Source organism: Caretta caretta, chromosome 22, assembly GCF_965140235.1.
Source record: "Caretta caretta isolate rCarCar2 chromosome 22, rCarCar1.hap1, whole genome shotgun sequence".
NCBI classification, from domain to species: Eukaryota; Metazoa; Chordata; order Testudines; family Cheloniidae; genus Caretta; species Caretta caretta.
In genome coordinates, this window is record NC_134227.1 from 18304186 (window position 1) to 18329093 (window position 24908).

Below are 24908 nucleotides of genomic sequence, written 5' to 3' on the forward strand. Positions count from 1 at the left end.
CATGTTTCTTGCTCCATTATAGTCTGGCTTCATGACAGTGGCATCTTTCTCCATGATTTTCTTATCTCATTTGTTGTCCATCTCCTTTCTGTCTTCCACCAAGTGGTATCCAATCAAGAGCTTGTGCAGGAATACAGTTTTTTGACATCTGTACAACATGTCCAAAGCACTTCAGCCTTCTTTCTCAAATCATTGTTGCTACAGTCTGCTGGTCAGTCCTTTGTAACACACCCGTGATGGTTACTTCATCCCCCTAGCGAATTCCAAAAATTCTTCTCAGGCATTTCTGATGCAATGCATTAAGTTTCCTGTTATGAATTTCTAGCATCTGCCAAGTTTTAGAAGCATATAACAATGTGGGCATCCCAATGGCATTGCATAGCTTTCTCTTGGTTCTTGTGGGAATCTCCTTATTCCCCCTCAGATATTTGCCAGCCTCAGAAAGCTTCATTTGCCTTTCCAGTTCTTGCTTCCATCTCCTTATGGAATAGAGCATCAGTACTCTTTGTACTTCCAAGATGTAAAGACTCATTAATGATGCCATATTCTGCACTATCAATCACTTATGCATCATCATTGCTGACTCCTCTTTCAGTGATGTTGACTTCAGTTTTCTTTTGGCAGATTCTTAATTCTACTTTGGCAGCCTCACGTTTGACATTGGTGGTGGTAGTCTTTTTCATAGCCTCATCATTTGTGTTCAGCAGAGCAATGTCATCTGGAAAGTTGAGATGTTGCAAGTTTTCCTCTATTCCATATAATTCCTATGTCTTCCTTTTTTGCTTTTCACATTGCGTAATCTATCAGATGCAGAAGAGGACAGGTGATAAGATGCATCTCTGTCGCACCCCAGTGGTGGTATCAAACCAATTCATCTCTCCACTTCCTGTCCTTACACTGCATTTTGAACCTTCATATACAGCATCTTAGCCCGTCATACTATCTAAGAGGCTCATATTGTCACAAGATCTTCCATAGCGACTCTGAATGCAGTGAAAGCTTTGGTGAAATATCATTAAATTTAAGACTAATCTTCTCTGGTAAGCAAGCCGTTTCTTAATCATTCATCTCAAGGCAAAGATGTGGTCTAAAGCCTTTGTGGTCTTTTTGGTCTAAAGTCTGCTTGCTTAGCGTGCAGTTTTTCATCTGTGACCAGTTTGATTCTGTTCAGTCGTACACTAGACAACACACTTCTGTGTACTTAAAGCAGTGTTATTCCTCACCAGTTGTTGGTTTCCTGCTTTGGTAATTTACAGATCATATCTTTCTTCCACTTCTCTGGGCAGAATTCCCTAACCCTAAATTATTTTTAAAAGTTTATGTAATTCATGTAGTACCACTTCCTCCCCATGTGAAACATGTCAGCAGTGATCTTCTCTTGACCAGGTGTTTTGCCATTTTTAAGCTACTTAATTGCTTCCTCTATTTCTGCTTCTGAAATTTCTAGCAGAGAGATATTTAATTCTTCACTTTCTTCTACATGTGCATTGATTTGGAGTTATTGGCTGTGGTTGGCTAAGAATTTCATTAAAATGTTCTTGCCATCATTCCATTTGTTTTGCTTCCACTGTTAACAATCTTCCATCTTTGGCTCTTGTGAACCATTGTGACTCTGGAACCAGGATGATCACTGCTTGCATAGCTGGAATGGTTTCTTAGTGGCCTCTCACAGGTGTTTCTCTCGCTTTTTTTGTCAAACCATTCTCTTACCTTTCCAATACAATTTTCTTTACTTCTTTCTCTTTCTCTACAGATCCCCATTGCAGCATGTGTTTTTTGTCATGTCGTCTGTCCTTTCCTCTTTTTTTTAAGCCTTACTTTTTTAGTCAATTTCCATGTGAATGGCTGTATCTGCTCTTCTTTCCTTGATTGATCCTCTTGGTCCAAGTGAAGTTCTGGCAGCTTCCCAGCATACACCTCTAAAGCGAGTCCATTGTTGCTCTTTATCACATTCATTACTCACCATTCTTGGAATCTGTTGGAGAGCTGGATTTTAAAGTCTCTCCTGATTCCCAGATCCAACAGTTTCTTCACATCAAATTCCATTTCTTTTCTTATTAGCGTGTCTTTTTAGCTTTATTCTATTTTGGTGACAAGATGGTAGTTGCTTCCAATATCAGCGGTTGTTTTGTGTATCCAGCAGCAATGTGTTTCACTTGTTTCTCAGTAATTCAGTCATTTGACTTCTATGTTAGTTTGTGTTTCCTGTGACGAGGGAAAAGTGAACCCCAGGTGCACAGGTTATACTTATTACACAGCTAAGTAAATTTTTCACCGTTGTCCATCTGCCTCTCAGTGCCATATTTGCACATTCAGTGCTTGTATCCCAAGTTGTCATTTATATCACCCATAACCAGAATGACAACGTAAGCATGCACCTGGTTGAGTACCTTTTGCAACTTAGTGTAGAAGGCATCTGTTACATGGTCATTGGTAGATGATCAACGATAGTTCCTCCCATCAGAGATTGAAGACTGGATTCTCATTTACGCTGAAGCCCACTTACACCACCATGGCTGTATAAAGCAGCCTTAAAGTGGACATAAGTTACAGTTGCACTCGTTTTAATGCTCCTTTACATGGCTGTAGTGTAACTGAGAATCTTACCCAAGATCTCTTTCTAGTTATGCTTATGTGGCATATTGGTATACAACTAAATATGAACTAAGATGAAACCAGAATTAGCCAGTCTGATACTGAAAGCTGGGAGCATGTGAGTGACGTGAGACAATGTCATTCACTTATGGGAACAAATTCACTGTTTGTTTTAGTCCTGGGTTGGTGGGAGAGGTGTTTGCACACTCAGCTTCATATCCCTATCACTGTCTGTTTCTCTTTATTTGTAGCACATTTAATAGAGTTTCTAAGCAGCTAGGAGAAGTGCAGATACACCAAAGCCATGGAGTTGGTATGAGGGAACCTGCCAAACGTCTATGCAAGTGACCCTCCGCTGGAGTTTGTATCCAAATCCTCAATAACCCACAAGTATTTAGACTGGAGCAACAGCATGATTGTAAGGGATGTGCCGACAGCTCTGTGGTTGAATTAAGTTCATGCTTTATCGATTAGTGAATGCATTAAGATTACAATTAATTTTTTGAGCTGTTGATACATAAGTATGAGACTTTTGTTACCATGTGAAGCCTAAGACATGGGCTGTGAGATGACTGAACCTATCTTACTTAACAACTGGTATGTTTTTAAAGCTTTTGAGGCACAATACAACATTTAAGACAGCCCCCTAATCAAAGAATTGGGATTATATATTGGAAACGAAGGTGAGCATCTGGACATCTTTCTTGCCCCTTCTCTCCAGCATTTTCGCCCATTTAATCTCTTTTCTACCTGAGAGGATAATGTTTGATATCACAGATAATGTGGAAAGGAGACTGAAATAAGTGTGTGACTGGCAATTTCTTTGTACTGTACTTGTCTGGCTCCTGACTGCATGGCGAGGTGCCCAGAGTTGCCTTGAGCCACCTGAAATGAGTTTGAACACTACACACAGTCTTTCCTAGAAAGGACCAAAACCAAGATGGACAATGTGCAAACTGTGTGGATCTGCCAATGGGCGTTATTCTTTGAGAAATGGATTCCTATAACTTTGTACTTTAATACTACCGAAGAGCCCCTTGTCACACATCGAAAAGGCATTTGAGGGATTGTAGGGAGGAAGCTGTGAATCAAAAAGTGACCAAGGAAGTACTCTCCTTTCCTATGTATCTGACAACTGACACAGTTAAATCTGACTTACACCATAATGACAACAAGCTGGTTTCAGTCCTGATGCAAGTTCTGTTACACAAGTGTGAGCTGTTGACTCGAAAGCTTGTGTGTCTCACCAACAGATGTTGTCCCAATAAAAGATATTTCCTCACCCACCTTGGTAAGCCAAGAGAGAGGCATTTCCCAAACAACCTCATTTCTACCAACAAAGCTTTACCATGCTAAACCATTCAGAACTGCAAGCCTAGCTGTATCTGTTTTGGGATGCTGACAAGCTCTTGAGCAAGATGTGGTGGGGAGGAGTGGACTCAGAATCTGAACTCGGGAGAGAGCAGTACTGATGACTTTGGGTTTACTATTAACTTGATGATCATTAGAGCTTTCTAATGCCTGTGTTGTGCTTGTTTATATGCAGTCCTTTGAGTGTCGGGATTACAGTAATCAAGGTTTTGTGTGCTCCACAGGAAGCTTGATATAAATCATGTGGCAAGGTTGCTGCACTGTTCAGTGCAGCAGACTGGAGCTCTGGCTTCAGATAAGAGTAAAAATGGAGATTCATATTTAACTGGATACAAAAATGAATACACTCATGGCAGGCTTCCCTTTGCTTTTGAATATTAAATGCCATTTATTTTCTGCTGGCCTTACATTTCATGGTCTGTATGATCAGAATGTGTGGTGGGGGTTTTGTTTTTTGGGTTTTTTTAAATACCTGGCTAGTCTTTATGAGCTCACAGGGGGAAGCTGGACGTTATAGCAGTGGCATACACATTTAGGAAGATGTGAGAGGAAGCTTGGGTTTGTGAGATAAGCACACTAACTGGATGCAAAAATGAGGATAATCTGTGAAATATATTAATGTTGACGCTGAAATTTGCATCATTAATATGTAAGGTTAACACCCCATTGAAATGAATTGGGGGACAGTTCACTCCTAAGCTATTGCTTCAGGCTGTCTGCAAACTCAGGCAGATAATCTTGCATTGGTTTGCATTTGGTTCACATTTGGAAAGTGTTGGACACCACCCTAAGAGCAAAAAGAAAAGGAGTACTTGTGGCACCTTAGAGACTAACCAATTTATTTGAGCATAAGCTTTTGTGAGCTACAGCTCACTTCATCGGATGAATTATTATGCTCAAATAAATTGGTTAGTCTCTAAGGTACCACAAGTATTCCTTTTCTTTTTGCGAATACAGACTAACACCCTAAGAGCGTGAGACGTTCTTTTTTCAGTGTAAGCTTGGGTTTTGGCTCACAATTTTGCAGCAAGGGCTGGATTTTGAGGTAAATTCTGTAGCTGTGGAAGGAGGAAATGTGGTCTTGACAAATAGCAGTGTGTCTTCTAAGAACCTGTTTAGAGAATGCTTGTACCTGTTTTGTCCTGCCAGTAACACTTCTGCTGTGAATATGTTCATTGGGTTGGATTCTGAAATGCATAGCTGCCTGCTGGGAGCTATTATGTCTATTCTTGTCCAAGTTTATCCAGAGAGCTGGCTGCACCGGTTTGGGATTAGACAGTTGTGATCTATCTGTTCCTGCATGCTCTGATGTCCTGTCATGGAAGGTTAACACGCTTGTTTTAATGTTCTCACGTTGAATGTGTCCAGTTCCTGAGAGATCCCACAGCATTTTGTATTGTCTACACTTACACTACTTTCAGTCTGATTCTGGAGTTGCTCCCAAATGGGGCTTGTTTCCTAAAACTGGGATTTTGCCTGAACATATCTCACTGGTCTGATGATGAACTGGGAGTGTTGAATAGCAGAGTGCAGGATACTTGGTGTCTATTTTAAAGGAGAGGAAGGATGGTCCAGTGTTTAGGATGGTATCCTGGGACTTGGGACACCTGGGTTCAGTTCCGTACTCTGTCACACTCTGACCTTGAGCATGTTACTTAGCTTCTCTGTCTCTCCATTCCCCATCTGTACAATGGGGATAATAGCACTGCCCTACCTCACAGGGGTGTTGTGAGGATAAATACATTAAAGAATATGAGATGCTCAGAAACTATGGTAATGGGGGCCAAATAATTACTTAATATTTTAATTTTCCACACAGACCTTTAGAACATCTTGGAAGCTTATTGAAGATAAGCTGTTACATAAGGATTTGGAAGAGTATTTGACTCAATATGTGGTTTGGTTGAGTAATTTTGGTGCCCAACACTGTGTACAGCAAGTGATGCTTATTTATTTGGCTCTTGTTTGTCCTTTTCAAAATTGAATTTTAAAAAAAAGGTAAATGCCATTAAGGCAAAGGCCTGCCATTCTATACCGGTGGTAATAATACCACCTCGCTCTCATACAACACTTTCCATCCATAGATTTCAGTGTAAAGTCTGCATCAGTGTCCTGCTGTCTGCCACAGGAGCTTTGCCTAATTGAGTTCCTGTCTTCTAAACACAGAAGAATCTGGACTATAGAGCAGGCAGGAAGTACCACCTACCATAATCTGCAAAGTGTTGGCCGGTGGATATAGTTAGGCTCTGGTCTAAAACAGAGCTCCAGCCTGCTCTTTTCAGTGTATCTTAGGTGAGAGCTATTTAATAGTCTGCACTTGCCAAGGGTTTCCCTGCAGCTGTTGTTGATTTCTCAGAGGAGCATTCCTAATTACAAGTCTGCACCAGTGTCCCAGGGAGAGGCTTCCTTTGGTCTTACTCCCCTGGTGAGATTCAGTAATTAAAAAAAAAAAATCCCCTTTTTTATATGTGTACGCCATGCTCTGCAGTAGATGCAATGTGCCAATCAGATGCCAGTTTCCTGGCTTGGAAGAGCTTTATCTAAAGGCATATTGGCTATAATACAGAACTGTACAAAACAAGTGGGATGAAGCAGCACAGAAGCCATTGTGTAATCACTAAAGCCAGAATACTTCAGATTAATTTCACATGATTGGGAAAACCACACCTGCTTTAAGATCTGTTGCCTCTAAGGAGCTTCTAGCCTTCAGGTCACTGATCCATCTGTTTTCTCTCCAATTAGAAATCTGGCAGGGGAGGGAGAGTGACACCATGAGTGAAACAAGTCAGGAAGAGAGGTAGATACGGACATACACTGCTCCACGGGTGAGTCTCTGGCTGTAAGAGGAACCCTGAATAACTCATGCGCTACGTTCTGCAGCCAAACAAAGCTAGCTCTGAAGCGTCTGAAATGTCAGTAGCTACTGACAGAGTTCATGAAACATTCATTTTTTTCCTGTTGCACTTAAAAAAAAAAAATCATGAGATTGAAGCAAAACCAGTTTGCAGAAGCCACCAGGAAGCAAAGATGCGTCAAAGGCTTTGGCAGAAGGTGTTTATATGGTAGTGAAACAACAACAGAAGTGAGTGCAGGACGTTGCTGTGAGTTGACTCTGCCAATATAAACATTCAGGGAGCCAGCTCTGGAGCTGTATGCCACCCATCATATTCATTGCAAACAGTAAAATATTTGTAAGTTGCTATAGCTGTTTCTGTCTGTTCATAAATATTACAGGTTGGGTTGATAGAGACAGAGGGCCTGTCTTGGATACCTGGCAGTCTGGGAGAGAGCCTACCAACCAGGATTTGGTGGTCTGCCATTGACTTTAGTGGTGCAAGTTCAAGCCCCGGAGAACAATCCTTGCCAGAAAATGGCCACTACCTACCAAGGAAATGATAACCTGCCAGCTGGTTATCAGTGGGGATAATGCTAGGCAATAGTTGCTGATTGGCACTAGGAAAGGGGTATCCACTGACTGTTGCTGGCTAACTTCCTGGGATTCATTACATTAATTAGTGCATTTTAGTAAGCAGCTATATATGTGTATTCATTTTTATCCTTCAAATCTTCAAATCCTTCTGTTCTGTTTTTAGGCAGGCCATAAGCATCTTTGAGTCCTTGGAAAAACAAGAAATGAGAGCAAAAAGCTCAAGCAAAATATGCAGACTTAGGTGTGTAACCTCTTACATCCACATTTCGGTAACTAAATGAGTGCCCTTATTGTTAGATTTCAGAGTGGTAGCCATGATAGTCTGTATGAGCAAAAACAATGAGGAGTCCTTGTGGCACCTTAGAGACTAACAAATAAGCTTCTGCCCAAATAAATTTGTTAGTCTCTAAGGTGCCACAAGGACTCCTCATTGTTTTTTCTTATTGTTAGAGGCGCTGACCACCTGCAGTTCTCGCTGAAGTCAGTGAAAGTCAGCTATGCGTGTTCAACACCTCTGAAGGTCAGGCCAGGTATTTAGGTGCTGAAATATGGTTGTAAATGGTTAATTTTAGTAAACTAATTTGGAAAAGTTTTGCCTATTAAAGCTCTTGAGGTTCACTTCTTCATCTGTAATGGGACTGAATAATACTTGATCTGTGTTCTTTCTGAAATCAAAATGTTGAATATGGCGATGACAGGTATTGACAAGAACAAGTCTCCTTGAATTTGTCAACCCCTATCTGGCACTTCATCTGTGGAGGTCTTTCATGCTATTGTTGTGTGAACAAGTTAAATGTTTAAGTGCTGAAATACCCAGTGTTCCCTATTCCTTCAAGTTTGAGGCTGCTTTGAGTCTGGAAAGGTGCTTGTATCAGAGATAAACATCATCAAGGAAACTTTTTAACAGATGTGATATACATGCACTCACCTCATAGCTGCTTCTTGTAGGATAGAGGCAAAAGCTTATTATTGAAAAACATGATTTCTTGCAGTCAGGAGAGTTTGAGATCACCTTTGGGCCTTTGGAAAAGGGCAGGCACCTATGAACCTGAAAATGAAACCAGAAAAACCCTCTCACCTTTACATGTATGATTAATGAAAGTAGACAAATGTATAAATAAAATCTGCTCCAAAACATTTCATGTGGACAGAATAGCCAAGTTAAGAACTATTAGATTATAGAAGCTAGACGGGAAGGATGCATTAAATCATCCAGTTTATCTCCTAGGAGCCAATGCAAGATTGTTTCATACAGCACATTTTCTAAAGCTTTATTTCAGTCTTGTTTTAAGCATCATGAAATTGCACTTCCATTGCTTTTGGAAGGAGACTGTTCCATAGCCTAATACATTGCTCTGATAAGACTGAATATTAGGGGGAAAACATCTTTTACTTTCATCCACTCACTCCTACACATACACCGCTGTGCCACACTAAAAATGCCTCCCCATTGTTATTTCCATCCTTTAATTGTAGAGTTATGTCCTTCCCTTTAGTCAAGTTATACATATTTAGTTCTTCCTTTTTTTGAAGACATGCTCTCTGGAAATGTGGTGCCTAGAAGAGTATACAATGATGCCAGGATTGAGACATGGTTGTGTCAGGGCCTGGTGGAGGATGATTTGTTCCCTGTCCTGTGACAGGGTCTCTCCCTGTAAACAGCCCAAAACTGCATTGGCCTTTTTTTGTAACCATGTTTCATTGCAAAGAGTATGTCTATTTTGTTCTTCGGTGTCACCATTTTCAGTTGTGTAAAAGTGTGATTCAGTTGAGAAAAGCGTGTGTTATCTCAACTGTCAGAACATAGGACACGTGGACACCTCTAACCCAGCTGGCCAATTCTGTTCCTCTTTGGCTTGAGGTAGAGGCAGGAGCCCAAGTACTTTGTTATAGTTTGGGAAGGGCACATAGGTCGCCTTCTTGCTAGGAATAATTCCCCACACAGAACTTTCTCCCTGAAGTGTATATCTATCACTATAACTTCCTAACAATTTAGAAATACAGTTCCAATGCTTTGTATCCCATATTGTCCAGCAAATTCGGCTATAGATAATTTAGCACCTAACCATCCATAAATCCTCACTGCCTGGGCACTGTGCCTTGTCCCCATCTTGCAGATCGGGAAGATGGACAGGGGTTATATAACTTGCCCAAGGCTATATAACTCATTGGCTGAACTAGGATTAGAACAGAAGAACTGCAGGTCCATGTTTAATCCTCCATTTTAAATATTAACAATATTTCAGTTTGCTGTTGTTTCACCACTGTGACTCAGTGTACCATAAACTATTGCAACTTTTGGCAGATTTGAGACCACAAATAACTTGGTTTCTTCAGGCTGCGAGGGCAGAGCTTAGAATTCCCAAGTGGTTCCGCATTACTTCTGCTGGAGGAGGTCAGCAACAAAACCTGGTGGCAATGAACTAACTTTTCTCTCTACCGCACTGCTGTGGCTATATAGTGCACTACTGTACTCACCAGAGCTTTTCCAGAAACACTCCCATGTGACCTAATAAGTGAATGTTCTAGTATGATCAGTTAGGGGAGCCTATCCCAGGCTGCCCATCAGTCCTTGAAACATCCATAGTCTGATTTCTAGGAGAGGAGTTCAGTAGCGAAGGTGAAGATTTCATTGGAGCAGCAGCGTCAAGACCTGAAATATGGGGATAGAACAGTTCTAAATGTTACCCTGCTAAGACCACAGCAATGGAGCTTTCACCTTTTACAGGAAGCAGTCTGTTTGACAGTCCCTAAGACATTCTTGCCCTGCCCTGCCTCAGACAGAGATTCAGCCAGCTCTGCAAAGTACAGGAAAGGTGCCTGTCTTCTGACTCTATCTTCACAGGTAGGTGCTTCTAGTTTCTTCATTGTCTTCTTGCTTGAATCTGTTAATAGCTATTAAATGAGTGTGGGACTACTGCGCCTACCAAGTGCATTATCCCTTTGGCCAGACTTCACCTGCACCTAATTTTATCTTTTTGCACAGACAACTGTCAGATCTCCTTTGACACTTTATATTTAATAGATCACCCTAGGTGTTATAATTAGGGCCCTACCAAATTCATTGCCATGTAAAACGCATCACGGACCGCTAAATCTGGCCTTCCCCCTTGAATCTGGTCTTTTGTGAGCTTTTACTCTATATTATACAGATATCACAGGGAGACCAGTGTTTCTAAACTGGGGGTCCTGACCCAAAAGGGAGTTGCAGGAGGGTTACAAGGTTATTTTTGGGGAGGTCACATTATTGTGACCTTTACTTCTGCCCTGACTTCGGAGCTGGGCAGCTAGAGAGCGGTGGCTGTTGGTTGGGCGCCCGGCTCTAAAGTCAGCGCCCTGCCAGCAGCCGTGCAGAAGTAAGGGTGGCAATACCATACCAAGCCACCCTTACTTCTGTGCTGCTCCCTTCAGAGCTGGGTGGCCGGAGAGTGGCAGCTGCCGAGTGAGGGCCCAGCTCTGCAGGCCAGCAGTGCAGAAGTAAAGGTGGCATGGCATGGCGTTGCCACCCTGACTTCTGCGCTGTTGCTGGCGACGGCGCTGCTTTTGGCGCTGGGCTCCCGGCCTGCAGCTGCCCCTCTCCCGCTGCCCAGCTCTGAAGGCAGCGCCGCCGCCAGCAGCAGCTGAGAAGTAAGGGTAGCGGTCCCGCAACCTCCCTACAATAACCTTATGACACCCCCACCCCCCAACTCCTTTTTGGGTCAGAGCCCTACAATTACAACACCGTGACATTTCAGATTTAAACAGCTGAAATCGTGAAATTTACAATTTTTAAAATCCTCATACCATGAAATTGACCACAATGGACCTTTAATTTGGTAGGACCCTAGTTATACATAGGACAGTGGTCCACTAGAGGGCACATGTGCTCCACATTTGATACTTTTGGACAGTTGCTGAAATTGTCTTTGAATAATTCCTGAGTATTTTGTTTGAGATCGCACACTGTAAAAGTGTTTGTGTAAAGTATTTGGATCACTTTGTTTGAAGCACAACAAGAAGTGAATCATGGGTAGCAAAACCATCTGCAGAAAGGCTGTTCTCCTGGCTGCAGTTTTTCCAGGAACGTTATTTTGAAGTTTTATTTTAAAAGCCTCTGCATTTGAACCAAAATTGACGTTACCCTGTGCTGTACAAGACGGGCTGTGCAAATGAAGCTTTCTGTCTAACTTGCTGAATAATTTGTTTGACAGATATGGTAAGGGTTAGCATCGATAAAAGTAGGAAAAAGGCAGCTCAATTCTTTTGCTACCAAAAATATATAAAATGTATTTGGCAAATTCCCTGGTAGAATAGAGCACATAGAGCAACTATTAGGTAATATTTCACAGAGACTCTGCCAAGCATGGCCAACATTCGACTCTCCAGGGCAGGAAGCTGCAGTCCTGCTGCGTGGAACTGTAGCCTGCCAGGGGCTGCGTCAGAGCTCCTGGTGCCATCTGCCTGGGGCGAGGTGGCCCCCTTTAGGGGAAATCCTGGGTGGGTTTGAGCACTGGCCAAGGTGTGTGATAAAGTCCTAGGGCACGTACAGGATCTGTGGTCTGGCGGAGCAAAGGGTGGGAACCCTGGGCAGCCGCACCCTAGGAGCGGGGCAGGACTAGGTGCCCAGCTGGTTCCGTGGCCCTGAGGAAGGGAGTGCAGGGGCCAGGGCAGCCCTAGGAGCTGGTGTGGCCTTGTGTGGGCAGAGATGGGCAACAGCCGTGGAGGGAAGGCTAAGGGGGCTGGGGCACCTGGCCTTGGGAGCCCAGGGGAGTGCTGTGCAGTTGTGGGAGGGGGGCAGGGCACTGGGAGCCCGGGGGAGTGCTGTGCAGTTGGGGGTGGGAGGGGGGCAGGGCACTGGGAGCCCGGGGGAGTGCTGTGCAGTTGGGGGTGGGAGGGGGGCAGGGCACTGGGAGCCCGGGGGAGTGCTGTGCCGTTGGGGGTGGGAGGGGGGCAGGGCACTGGGAGCCCGGGGGAGTGCTGTGCAGTTGGGGGGGGGGAGGGGGGCAGGGCACTGGGAGCCCGGGGGAGTGCTGTGCAGTTGGGGGGGGGGAGGGGGGCAGGGCACTGGGAGCCCGGGGGAGTGCTGTGCAGTTGGGGGGGGGGAGGCAGGGCACTGGGAGCCCGGGGGAGTGCTGTGCAATTGGGGGGGGAGGGGGGCACGGCATTGGGAGCCCAGGGGAGTGCTGTGCGGGGGGGGGGTGGCACTGGGAGCCCAGGGGAGTGCTGTGCAGTTGGGGGGGGCAGGGCACTGGGAGCCCAGGGGAGTGCTGTGCAGTTGGGGGGGGGGGAGGCAGGGCACTGGGAGCCCAGGGGAGTGCTGTGCAGTTGGGGGGGGGGGGAGGCAGGGCACTGGGAGCCCAGGGGAGTGCTGTGCAGTTGGGGGGGGGGAGGCAGGGCACTGGGAGCCCAGGGGAGTGCTGTGCAGTTGGGGGGGGGGGAGGCAGGGCCCTGGGAGCCCAGGGGAGTGCTGTGCAGTTGGGGGGGGGGGGAGGCAGGGCACTGGGAGCCCAGGGGAGTGCTGTGCAGTTGGGGGGGGGGGAGGCAGGGCACTGGGAGCCCAGGGGAGTGCTGTGCAGTTGGGGGGGGGGGGAGGCAGGGCACTGGGAGCCCAGGGGAGTGCTGTGCAGTTGGGGGGGGGGGGAGGCAGGGCACTGGGAGCCCAGGGGAGTGCTGTGCAGTTGGGGGGGGGGGAGGCAGGGCACTGGGAGCCCAGGGGAGTGCTGTGCAGTTGGGGGGGGGGGGGAGGCAGGGCACTGGGAGCCCAGGGGAGTGCTGTGCAGTTGGGGGGGGGGAGGCAGGGCACTGGGAGCCCAGGGGAGTGCTGTGCAGTTGGGGGTGGGAGGGGGGCAGGGCACTGGGAGCCCGGGGGAGTGCTGTGCAGTTGGGGGGGGGAGGGGGGCAGGGCACTGGGAGCCCGGGGGAGTGCTGTGCAGTTGGGGGGGGGAGGGGGGCAGGGCACTGGGAGCCCGGGGGAGTGCTGTGCAGTTGGGGGGGGGGAGGCAGGGCACTGGGAGCCCGGGGGAGTGCTGTGCAATTGGGGGGGGAGGGGGGCACGGCATTGGGAGCCCAGGGGAGTGCTGTGCGGGGGGGGGGTGGCACTGGGAGCCCAGGGGAGTGCTGTGCAGTTGGGGGGGGCAGGGCACTGGGAGCCCAGGGGAGTGCTGTGCAGTTGGGGGGGGGGGAGGCAGGGCACTGGGAGCCCAGGGGAGTGCTGTGCAGTTGGGGGGGGGGGGAGGCAGGGCACTGGGAGCCCAGGGGAGTGCTGTGCAGTTGGGGGGGGGGGAGGCAGGGCACTGGGAGCCCAGGGGAGTGCTGTGCAGTTGGGGGGGGGGAGGCAGGGCACTGGGAGCCCAGGGGAGTGCTGTGCAGTTGGGGGGGGGGGAGGCAGGGCACTGGGAGCCCAGGGGAGTGTTGTGCAGTTGGGGGGGGGGGGAGGCAGGGCACTGGGAGCCCAGGGGAGTGCTGTGCAGTTGGGGGGGGGGGAGGCAGGGCACTGGGAGCCCAGGGGAGTGCTGTGCAGTTGGGGGGGGGGGAGGCAGGGCACTGGGAGCCCAGGGGAGTGCTGTGCAGTTGGGGGGGGGGGAGGCAGGGCACTGGGAGCCCAGGGGAGTGCTGTGCAGTTGGGGGGGGGGGAGGGGGCAGGGCACTGGGAGCCCGGGGGGGGCACGGCATTGGGAGCCCAGGGGAGTGCTGTGCGGGGGGGGGGGTGGCACTGGGAGCCCTGGGAAGTGCTGTGCAGTGAGGGGCACTGGGGCTGCGTGCAAGGGGGGGGCACAGCAGCAGAGGGGGTGGCGACAGGCCCGGCAATCAGGCTAACCCGGTCTTGGGGGGGTCTCCCTGCCCCCAACTCGGGGGTGGGGAAGCTGGGGGAGAATCAAGCTGTGGGGGACGCTCTCCCCATCTTCGAGGGGGGGGGCGTGCAGGTAGCCCCCCCCCCCCAAAGCCGGGCCCCCCGGGCACAGTGTTCGCCCACTCTCCCCGCACTGGTCTCCCCCAGCACCAGCCCGGCGGGGAGGAGGCGCTCTGCCGGGGACGGCTGTGCGGGGAGCCCCGCTGCCGGTGGGAGGGGGCGCCCCCCAGGGAACAGCCCCAGGAGGCCGTTGCTCATCCGGTGGCGGTGGCTACGGTTGCCATGGCGAGACTCCGCCTTCGCTGACGCGCGCGGTGACGCGCGGGGGGCGGGGCGGCGCGGCGCGGCTGCAGGGCTCCGCACGGCCCCAGACAGACCGAGCCGGGGCCGCCGCCGCTACCGCCGCCGCCCCCCGAGCCCAGCATGGTAATGGCCGAGCCCCGGCGGCCCCCCCCGCTGCTGCCCCGCGGGCCCGGGCCCGTCCGCGTCGGGTTCTACGACATCGAGGGCACGCTGGGGAAGGGCAACTTCGCCGTGGTGAAGCTGGGGCGGCACCGGATCACGCGCAGCGAGGTGAGGCGGCCGGGCCGCGCGGGGGGGAACCGGCGCGCCCCCCCCCCCACCGGGGACCGGCTCGTGAGGAGGCGGGGCCGGGCCGGACCCTACCCCCCCCCCTCCCACTCCCCGCCACGGCTGCCGGCCCAAGGGCCTGGTACCGCCCCCCAGCCCCGCGGGCGGCTGGTTCCGACCCCCATAGCGGCTGCCCCGGGGGCGGCTCCAGGTGTGCGCCCCCCCCCGCCCCCGTCCGAAGGCCGCTGTCCCAGGCACGGCCGGCCCGCAGCCTCCCCTCGGCTGCCTTGGTCCCTGCGGCGGGGCCGGGCATGGAGCCGGCCTCAGGACGCGCGGCGCGGGAGCGCTGCGGGGACGGGGCCGGCCGGCCGGCCCTGGGAGCTCCCGCCGGGCTGTCCCGGGGCAGAGCCGGAGGGGAGCGCCGCGGGGGGCGAATTCCGTGAGTCGTGGCCGCGCCCTGGCCAGTAAGGAGGCGAGGAAATATTTTTTCAATGGGGCCAACAGAGCTCGGGGTGTCCGGGGCTGTACAGCGCTGGGAACGAGACCGGCGCGGGCCGGGAAGCTGCTGTTAGGGACAGCCCCTTCCCGAGAAACTGCCGGCAGGGTGACTTGGTCATTCCCAACCGCAGAACAGGGCTGCAGCGCTTGATTTGTCAGGAGCGAGGGGCTGGGGCTCCCACAGTTAGGTGCCCTGGCTCAAGCGATTTCATTTATTTATTTATTTATTTATATTTACTTCCATAACTCATGCGGCAAGCCCTGAGTTGCCGGGGCTTTGAAGTGCCGGTCCTAGAGGTGCCGGGACTCTGCCCTAGCAAGCCCTGGCACAAATTAAGCACTGCAGGTTTGAACCCTAAAGGCTAAATTGTTCTGTGTTCTGCTGTCAGGTTTGTCATCTATTCAATATCTCCAGGTGTAGGGCCAGCTTTGGTACTTCAGTTTGAAGAAGAATGATTCCCTCATACCCCATTCCCCTGAATTAGCTTGTCTGGGTACTAAATTAAAAACAGTTATCTTTTCAGAAATGCAAGTTACCCAAGTTATCAATTAAATACCAGTCTCAGAAAACGATAATTATTTTACGCATCATCTATAATTAAACAACTATAGTCTACTTGGGTAAAAATGTAGCTAGGCATATTTTTAAAATATTAAATATCTGATGGAAGAAGCACCTTTGGATATCATCACTTAATAACTTTTAAAACATAAGTACTTTCAGTTAGTGTACCTGATTTTAAGTTACTTGTCAATTTTTATGATCTGATCATATTTCCTATGTTAAAAAAACCCTTTTTCTGTGGTGCCATGTGAATGATCCACACAGACAGGGAAGCTGAACAAAATGATGTCAAAAGCACAAAGTAAAGAAATTGAAACCAGTAATCTTTCACTTACAGTGATCTTAAGTGGTACAAGTATCAATAGGCAGGAGGCAAAATTATAATTGTTAACTTTAACTATAGTTTTACTTTTAACATTAGTGCAGGACACATAGTAGTGGTCACTGTACACACAACTTTGAAGAATGTTATTGACCTCTTGAGATCTCTTCCAGCCCTACATTACTGTGATTCTGTGACACTCCAAAGTATGAAAGGAAATTTGATCAAGTTATGGCCTCACTTCTCAAATTATATATTAAGGTACTCAAATAATTTTTAAATCCTTTCCTTGCTACTATTAAATATCCAAGTTTGGAAATTAGAATTTTAAGTAGTGTTCAATTATAGTGTTAATGTTTCACTCACCAGGCAATTTTCAGAGTCGCAGCAGTGTTAGTCTGTATCCGCAAAAAGAAAAGGAGAAAACCTGGATTTGTGCAGGAAATAGCCCGACTTGATTATGTAAAGAGTTGTCACTTTGGATGGGCTAGCACCAGCAGGAGAGTGAATTAATTGTGGGGGGGTGGAGGGTGAGAAAACCTGGATTTGTGCTGGAAATGGCCCACCTGATGATCACTTTAGATAAGCTATTACCAGCAGGACAGTGGGGTGGGAGGAGGTATTGTTTCATATTCTCTGTGTATATATAAAGTCTGCTGCAGTTTCCACGGTATGCATCCGATGAAGTGAGCTGTAGCTCACGAAAGCTCATGCTCAAATAAATTGGTTAGTCTCTAAGGTGCCACAAGTACTCCTTGACTTTTTGCGAATACAGACTAACACGGCTGTTACTCTGAAACCTAACTTTTCATTGTAATTCAAAAATTAGATCTCTGTTGAGCTTTGTGAAAATTTAAAATCATCTACACTTTGAGTTTAAATAGCTTGGCAATATTCTGTTTGGTAAAAGTTGTCAGCTTCAAAAAATGGCTGAAATTAATAGAAGTACATTCTAAAAACTTTTCTAAATGTCAGTATCAATACATTTAAATTTGATTGATTAGGTTTTCTTCTTGGTTAGGGCCTTGTATGCTGTGCTCAGTCTGGAAGTTGTTTTTATAGCTCACATTGTGAATTGCTACTGCCAAGATGGAAGTGATTCCAGGAATGTGAATGGCAGGGAGAACTTACTATGAATGACCGTTGTTTCACATGGTATATTTTAAAATTAAGCTAAAATGAAACCTATATCATATTTTCCCCATAATTTTTGTAGCAGGTTTTCCCTTTCCAAAGTTTTGTGGTTGAATCTTGTGCACTTTATTTATTTGTTTGTTTGTTTTTGCATTTCCAGTTATTTCCACAACAAGAAATTTATAAACATAGGATTAGGTAGAACTTCATTGTTGGGTCAGTCAGTAGGAGTGGCTAGCTGGGTTGCAAGGGAGAGGGACCCTATTAACTTTCACTAATGGTAAAGAGAACTTGCGTTCTGACCAAGTACCATTACTGTAAATGGTTCAGAATCAGACCAGTGTGGGTTCCACCAACTCTGCTTAGTTATGTAGTGGAATTGTAATGAAATGATGCAGATCTTAAAGTTTCTTGTCATGAAATTAATCTAATATAGTTAAAGGTGAAATCAGAGTGAAACAGAATGTGTACGTAAGAAGAAAACATAGCCCAGAAGAAAAGGAGTACTTGTGGCACCTTAGAGACTAACCAATTTATTTGAGCATGAGCTTTCGTGAGCCACAGCTCACTTCATCAGATGTTTACCGTGGAAACTGCAGCAGACTTTATATACACACAGAAATCATGAAACAATACCTCCTCCCACCCCACTGTCCTGCTGGTAATAGCTTATCTAAAGTGATCAACAGGTGGGCCATTTCCAGCACAAATCCAGGTTTTCTCACCCTCCACCCCCCCACACAAATTCACTCTCCTGCTGGTGCTAGCCCATCCAAAGTGACAACTCTTTACATAATCAAGTCGGGCTATTTCCTGCATAGATCAAGGTTTTCTCACATCCCCCCCACCCCCATACACACACAAACTCACTCTCCTGCTGGTAATAGCTCATCTAAACTGACCACTCTCCAGGTTTAAATCCAAGTTAAACCAGAACATCTGGGGGGGGAGGTTGGAAAAAACAAGAGGAAACAGGCTACCTTGCATAATGACTTAGCCACTCCCAGTCTCTATTTAAGCCTAAATTAATAGTATCCAATTTGCAAATGAATTCCAATTCAGCAGTTTCTCGCTGGAGTCTGGATTTGAAGTTTTTTTGTTTTAAGATAGCGACCTTCATGTCTGTGATTGCGTGACCAGAGAGATTGAAGTGTTCTCCGACTGGTTTATGAATGTTATAATTCTTGACATCTGATTTGTGTCCATTTATTCTTTTACGTAGAGACTGTCCAGTTTGACCAATGTACATGGCAGAGGGGCATTGCTGGCACATGATGGCATATATCACATTGGTGGATGTGCAGGTGAACGAGCCTCTGATAGTGTGGCTGATGTTATTAGGCCCTGTGATGGTGTCCCCTGAATAGATATGTGGGCACAATTGGCAACGGGCTTTGTTGCAAGGATAAGTTCCTGGGTTAGTGGTTCTGTTGTGTGGTATGTGGTTGTTGGTGAGTATTTGCTTCAGGTTGCGGGGCTGTCTGTAGGCAAGGACTGGCCTGTCTCCCAAGACTTGTGAGAGTGTTGGGTCATCCTTTAGGATAGGTTGTAGATCCTTAATAATGCGTTGGAGGGGTTTTAGTTGGGGGCTGAAGGTGACCGCTAGTGGCGTTCTGTTATTTTCTTTGTTAGGCCTGTCCTGTAGTAGGTAACTTCTGGGAACTCTTCTGGCTCTATCAATCTGTTTCTTTACTTCTGCAGGTGGGTATTGTAGTTGTAAGAAAGCTTGACAGAGATCTTGTAGGTGTTTGTCTCTGTCTGAGGGGTTGGAGCAAATGCGGTTGTATCGCAGAGCTTGGCTGTAGACGATGGATCGTGTGGTGTGGTCAGGGTGAAAGCTGGAGGCATGCAGGTAGGAATAGCGGTCAGTAGGTTTCCGGTATAGGGTGGTGTTTATGTGGCCATTGTTTATTAGCACTGTAGTGTCCAGGAAGTGGATCTCTTGTGTGGACTGGACCAGGCTGAGGTTGGTGGTGGGATGGAAATTGTTGAAATCATGGTGGAATTCCTCAAGGGCTTCTTTTCCATGGGTCCAGATGATGATCACTTTAGATAAGCTATTACCAGCAGGACAGTGGGGTGGGAGGAGGTATTGTTTCATGATTTCTGTGTGTATATAAAGTCTGCTGCAGTTTCCACGGTAAACATCTGATGAAGTGAGCTGTGGCTCACGAAAGCTCATGCTCAAATAAATTGGTTAGTCTCTAAGGTGCCACAAGTACTCCTTTTCTTTTTGCGAATACAGACTAACACGGCTGTTCCTCTGAAATCTATAGCCCAGAAGGTGGAGTATGGCAAACTAGTTCTAAATTGAGTGTGAAATCATATAACTGCAACCTTAATGTTGCATTTGAGCACTCAAGTGAAGAAATGTGAAAGTTAATAGAAATGTAGGAATTGTTAGGTATTCTCAACCATGGTTGATATAGTCCTGTAATGCGCCTTTAAGATCAGTCAGTACTAGATGCTTCAGAGGAGGCAGCTGTATTTTTGATAGGTTCTTGCATGCAGTACATGTTTGTTGTATCACAGAAATATCCTGTGATCAGAGAATTAGGTTTATGTTCATGAATATGGACACAGGAGAAGAAATTATGTTCAGGAGGACATAGGAAAAATAGGAGACAGCAACAAAAATAATTGGATGCATTGACAGAGTCATAAGGGAAGCCCAGAAAGATTAGGACTGCTTAGTTTTAGGAGGTAAGTAGTGACATGAGGTATAAGCATGAATGGTAGAGAACATCAGCCTGAATCTGCTGCTCACTGCCTCATAATATAAGAGGGACACCCTATGGAATTATAAAAGTAATAAACTTACAGATAAAAGAAATATTCAAATACATCATCAACCTGTGGCATTCTTTCCTACAAGATATAGGGCATTAAACATGAAGTGAGCTGTAGCTCACGAAAGCTCATGCTCAAATAAATTGGTTAGTCTCTAAGGTGCCACAAGTCCTCCTTTTCTTTTTGCAAATACAGACTAACACGGCTGTTCCTCTAAAAACTCAAATGGTTAGTCATCTACGTATTGATATAAGCTATCGCTCCACGAACTATCTTAAACAGTTTTTACTAATCGGTCCTCATGGTTCGAGACATGTCGGCCACCAACTGCTTGAACTTGGAAAACCTTCTCCTATAGGCATGTTATTGCCTAATTGTCCATTACATGTGGTTGTATTTTCCTCCAAAGAGGCTTCTTTAGAAGGCAGAATATTGAACTAGATGAATGGTTGGCTGATCCAGCGTATTGGATCCTGAACTAGATGAACCATTGGCTGATCAAGTGTGTGTATGCATGATACATACTCATAAGTGCACTAGTTTAAAACACAACAGCCCTCCCCCCTTGTTGTGACCCACAAATTGGTTTAGCACAAACGGATTTAAGGGAAGCTAATACTGATGTAGCTATGTTGGAGCAAACCCATGATGTAGAAGCACTCCATTGTTTCTATGGGGCTTGCACCAGCATGATGTATTCCAGATCGGAGTAAGCCATGTTTTATGCTATTACAGTGTGTCTACATAGGGAGCTTGCATCAGGGTAATTGCACTCGTGCAAATTTCTCTAACCTAGACAGGGCCTAAGGTTTTAAGTTGACCTGTGCAACCTAAATGGCAGCTGCAAAAGAGAAAATCTGGATTTGTGCCTTTTTTGCTTTGTGTCTTATAAGTCTGAAGGATATTCAGCATTTCCCTTTCATTAGAAGTTTTTGTCTTTTTTCTGGATGACAGGACAACTACGAGGGTAGCATCAAAACTAAGCAGAAATTAAATTAAGCTTGAAAAATTGAAAGTAAGGATTATTAGTCAGACACACTTTTTTGTTTGATATCTGTTTAAATTTAGAAGTCTCACAGTTTCAGTTCCCTGCCCCTTCAGTTGAAGGCAGAGAAGGCTCCCACTCCAATTCTCTAGTCCTTTAGCCAAAAAAAAAAAAAGGGAGGGGGGTGGGGGGAGAAGGAAAGACTTAATATTCCTGAGATTTTGAAGGTTAAAAAAAACCAGGGACGATTTCAAATAGGTTTTAGGCTTTTATGCATCTTAAAAGTGTGTGTGTTGGGGGGGGGGGTAGACCATTTCCCCCCGTCCACCCTCCTTTTCAGGTCACCTTTAAGCTGATCTAAAACATTTTTTACTCTTAATCATGAAAGTTGTGTGTGGTAGTGGGGAGAGGTGTGCTAAATACACAGTGATTTGCAACCTAACTGTAGGAGTATGCTAGAATCATGTGGCTTGAATAATTGTCCTTAATTTGGTGTGTGCTGTGGGTGGTGGCATGTGTTACCATACACAGAGGTTGACCATGCTAGAGAAATGAGAATTCAGTCATGCACCAAGCAAACCTTTACATGGTATACTGGAAAGATTCGTGCTATGTTATGACATTTCTGGAAGATGTTAGTGATTGCTAGTGAGCTGTATTTTCAGTTTCACTGAAAAAGATTTCATAGTTCAACAGTTTCGGTGCAAAAATGTAAAATTGAAATCTTTGCTGCAGTCAGAAGCAGCATTCAATTTGAACTAAATAGGATTTGACCCATGTTTTGTTCTACTCAAGACACAAGACTGCTGATAAAAATGAACTCAGTGCTAAGTGCAACTTCACATTTATGTGTAGTTGCATAGTATTTTTGTGATTTTTCTCTAAACCTTCAGATCCAACAAAGGGCAAAAAAATTCAGGATTCAAAAAAGGCTGAGGTATCTAATCTACCTTTAAACATTTGAAACAGAGAAGCCAGATGTCTATATTTCTCCATTTCAGAATAAGAAAATATTTATGCATATATTACGTCAATCCTAATATAAAACCTCAACCTGTATTAGAGAATAGACAATAAAATATTTCTGTAATTAGCAGCACCTCTTACTGCATCTTTGTTTCAGAAAAACTGCTAGCACTTAACTATAGCAAGAGAGTACCCATTACGTTTTATTCTGTTCATTATCATGAGTGTTTTTATAAAGTCTCTGGATGAGCTAGAAATAAGAAGCCTTTAATATTTATTGGTCTACATTATTTGAGATAAATGCTTTTTGTGTTGCTGATACACAGGTATTCGTAGTCAGCAAGAGTACCGCACATGGGATTATTTCAGAAATTCAAAAGAATGAACTAGCATGTAGCTAAATAAAAAACATTTACACTCGTATAATTACATTTTAAATCAAAGAGGCAGTGTGGCAATTCTCATGTTGAGTGATCTGTACACCGAAAATCTTGATTTTTTTAAACATTTGACTGAGGCAAGAATGTGTTCATGGATATTTAACAGGATGGCAGAGTTCATCTGTTGACCTACCATCACAGCAGGTGATAGAACACTGTATAAAGCTGCTGAAGTTTGCTTAACTCATTTTGTGGGGGCAGCTTTTTAACTCCATCTAGAATGGAAAGGAAGATACTAAGGGATTCTCTGGAAAGAGAGAGCATTAGAGTAGAGGAGGTCCTGGAGGGAAACCCTAGGGAAAACCAATGGTAAGAAGAAAACTAAAAGTGAAGTTAATCTTTTTTTGTTAGTAATAATAACTAAACCACAGGAAGGAGGAGGGTTTGGATGCTAATTCAGGGTCTTTTTGTTTTGCAGACTGCCCATTCAGCTTTATACCAGAGTTCACCTAATACAGCTGAGTAACTTGCCCATTATTCTAATTGTAAAGAATGTAATTGCATTTTTAAACACAAAGTTAGGCCTTTGTAAATGAAAATCTAGCCAAGGAAAGTTGTAAGGCTACCAAGTACAGTATTACATTTTAAGTGACCAAAATTGATTTTTTCAGAACTTGTTTGGATCATGTCACTTGTGATTAAATATGGAGATATGGAAACAAGTTCAGCTGTGTAAGTTCAAGGCTTGATGACATTAAAAGAACATTCTTGCTCTTAATGCGATAAGGCTTTTATAAAGACATTTTCAGACTTCACAGGAAGTGTTGGCTTGTCAGGTTCTTTGACACACTACTGTACCTGAATACGCTGCATGAAAACTAAATGTGACAAAGGATTTGCAAGTTACATAGCTGTAAGTGCAGGGTTCTTAGAGCAATAATGTTAATTGATAGTAATAGAATTTTTGCAATAAACAGCTATTTGATAGTGTGGGAAATGTAGAACTCTAGTACAATAGACTCTCTTTAATGAGATTGTGTAGCATGCTGGTCTCTAATACAAATACCTTTTTCTTTAGAATCTGAGAGACTGATTTTTAGTATGAGAAGGCTAATGTTATTTGGAAGCCATTAAAACAGATTTTCTTGGGATTTGCACTGAAACATTTGACCTGGGGACTGAATTTCTTGGAGCTCTATGGCTTCCTGACCTTCAAATGAAGGAATTATTTTCACAGTCTTTTCACCGTCTTCTAAATGTAGACAGGTTGTGTTGTATTAGGAGATTTTAAAACATCTGTAGCATGTCCTCTCAATGGGGAACATTTGGAAAAGGAGGAAGTGGTAGAAAGCCACAAAGAAAGCACATTAATTTAACATTAAACTATAATAAATGTTACAGCAGGAGTCATAATTCTGCCACTCGCTTTTTACATGCTCAGTTTTCTGAAGAGTCTCCTTCGGGGATGAAACTCCCCATGGTTGGTCCCAGAGATTATTTTTGTTCTTTAGTTAGTTCAAATGCCAGAAGGGACTTTACTAAGTAAATGTGGAAAACGCCTTTTCAATTTTAAGTACTTTTTTAAATAACTTGAGTCTCAAAGATGGTAAAACTATAATTATACATTTACTCTTGAAAAATAACAGAAGCATCTGGTATAGATTAACTGAGATTACAGGTAAATGAAGACCCTATTTACTCTCTCACAACTCATCTGTTTTATTTTTTTCTTTCTTTCTTTAGCTAGGTCTCACTGAGGAATAGGTCCTTGATGGTTTGCAAGACAACTCAGCTGAATTGTATCTTTTAAAAACTTCGTTTTGGGCATGCACTTTTGCTAACCTTGGGAGCTAGTAACTGCCTAACATCCATGGAGAAAGTTGTCAACATAGGAAATTTTTATCGATAGACTTGAAAGCAGAAACATTCTTCATTGAAATATTTATGTTCCTTTGGTGTTTTATAATCTCTGTAGAGATTCTGTATTCAAATACAGGAGCAAATTGTGGAAATGCCAAACTCTGTTAGAAAAAACAGCAAAGCTTGTATACTTTAAGTTCACTTTTTCAATTCAAGGAGCTTACACACTTCACTGCAGGAACTTGTAATTGCAAGCCATATAAATGCTAGATTTTTTTTTTTTCCTGGGGAAGGGGAGGAATGGAAATCCAAAATAAAAAAGTGTATATTAAAGAGAGTGACAGCATTTTGTATGAACTGAAAAAGATGAAGGAAGAGGCTAGGAAGGAAGAGTTTTGCTGCTTCCTCCTTCAGGTTGTCCAGAATGCTGCCACGGATACTTAGTGTGCGCCATCACTCTGACTGTGCTCCACTACAGCACCCTTTACTGGCTTTCCCTCACCTTTCATATCAGACATAAGCGCTCTCCTCTTTGAATCCCTACACAACTTAGCTCCTGTCAGCCTCTGTACATTAGTCTTGTCGCACACAAGATGCAGGCAAGCAATAAGAG

At 45.4% G+C, this 24908-nt stretch overlaps 1 protein-coding gene across 1 annotated transcript in view; it reads left to right on the top strand.

Annotated features, from left to right (window-relative positions):
• Positions 1–14565: 14565 nt before the first annotated feature.
• The window catches only part of SIK2 (salt inducible kinase 2), a 118044-nt gene continuing 107701 nt past the window's right edge, over positions 14566–24908 (top strand). Inside the window, exon 1 of the mRNA XM_048827468.2 lies at positions 14566–14798. Coding sequence (XP_048683425.1) covers positions 14649–14798 — 150 coding nt within the window. The 5' untranslated portion in view covers positions 14566–14648. The remainder of the gene's footprint in view (positions 14799–24908) is intronic.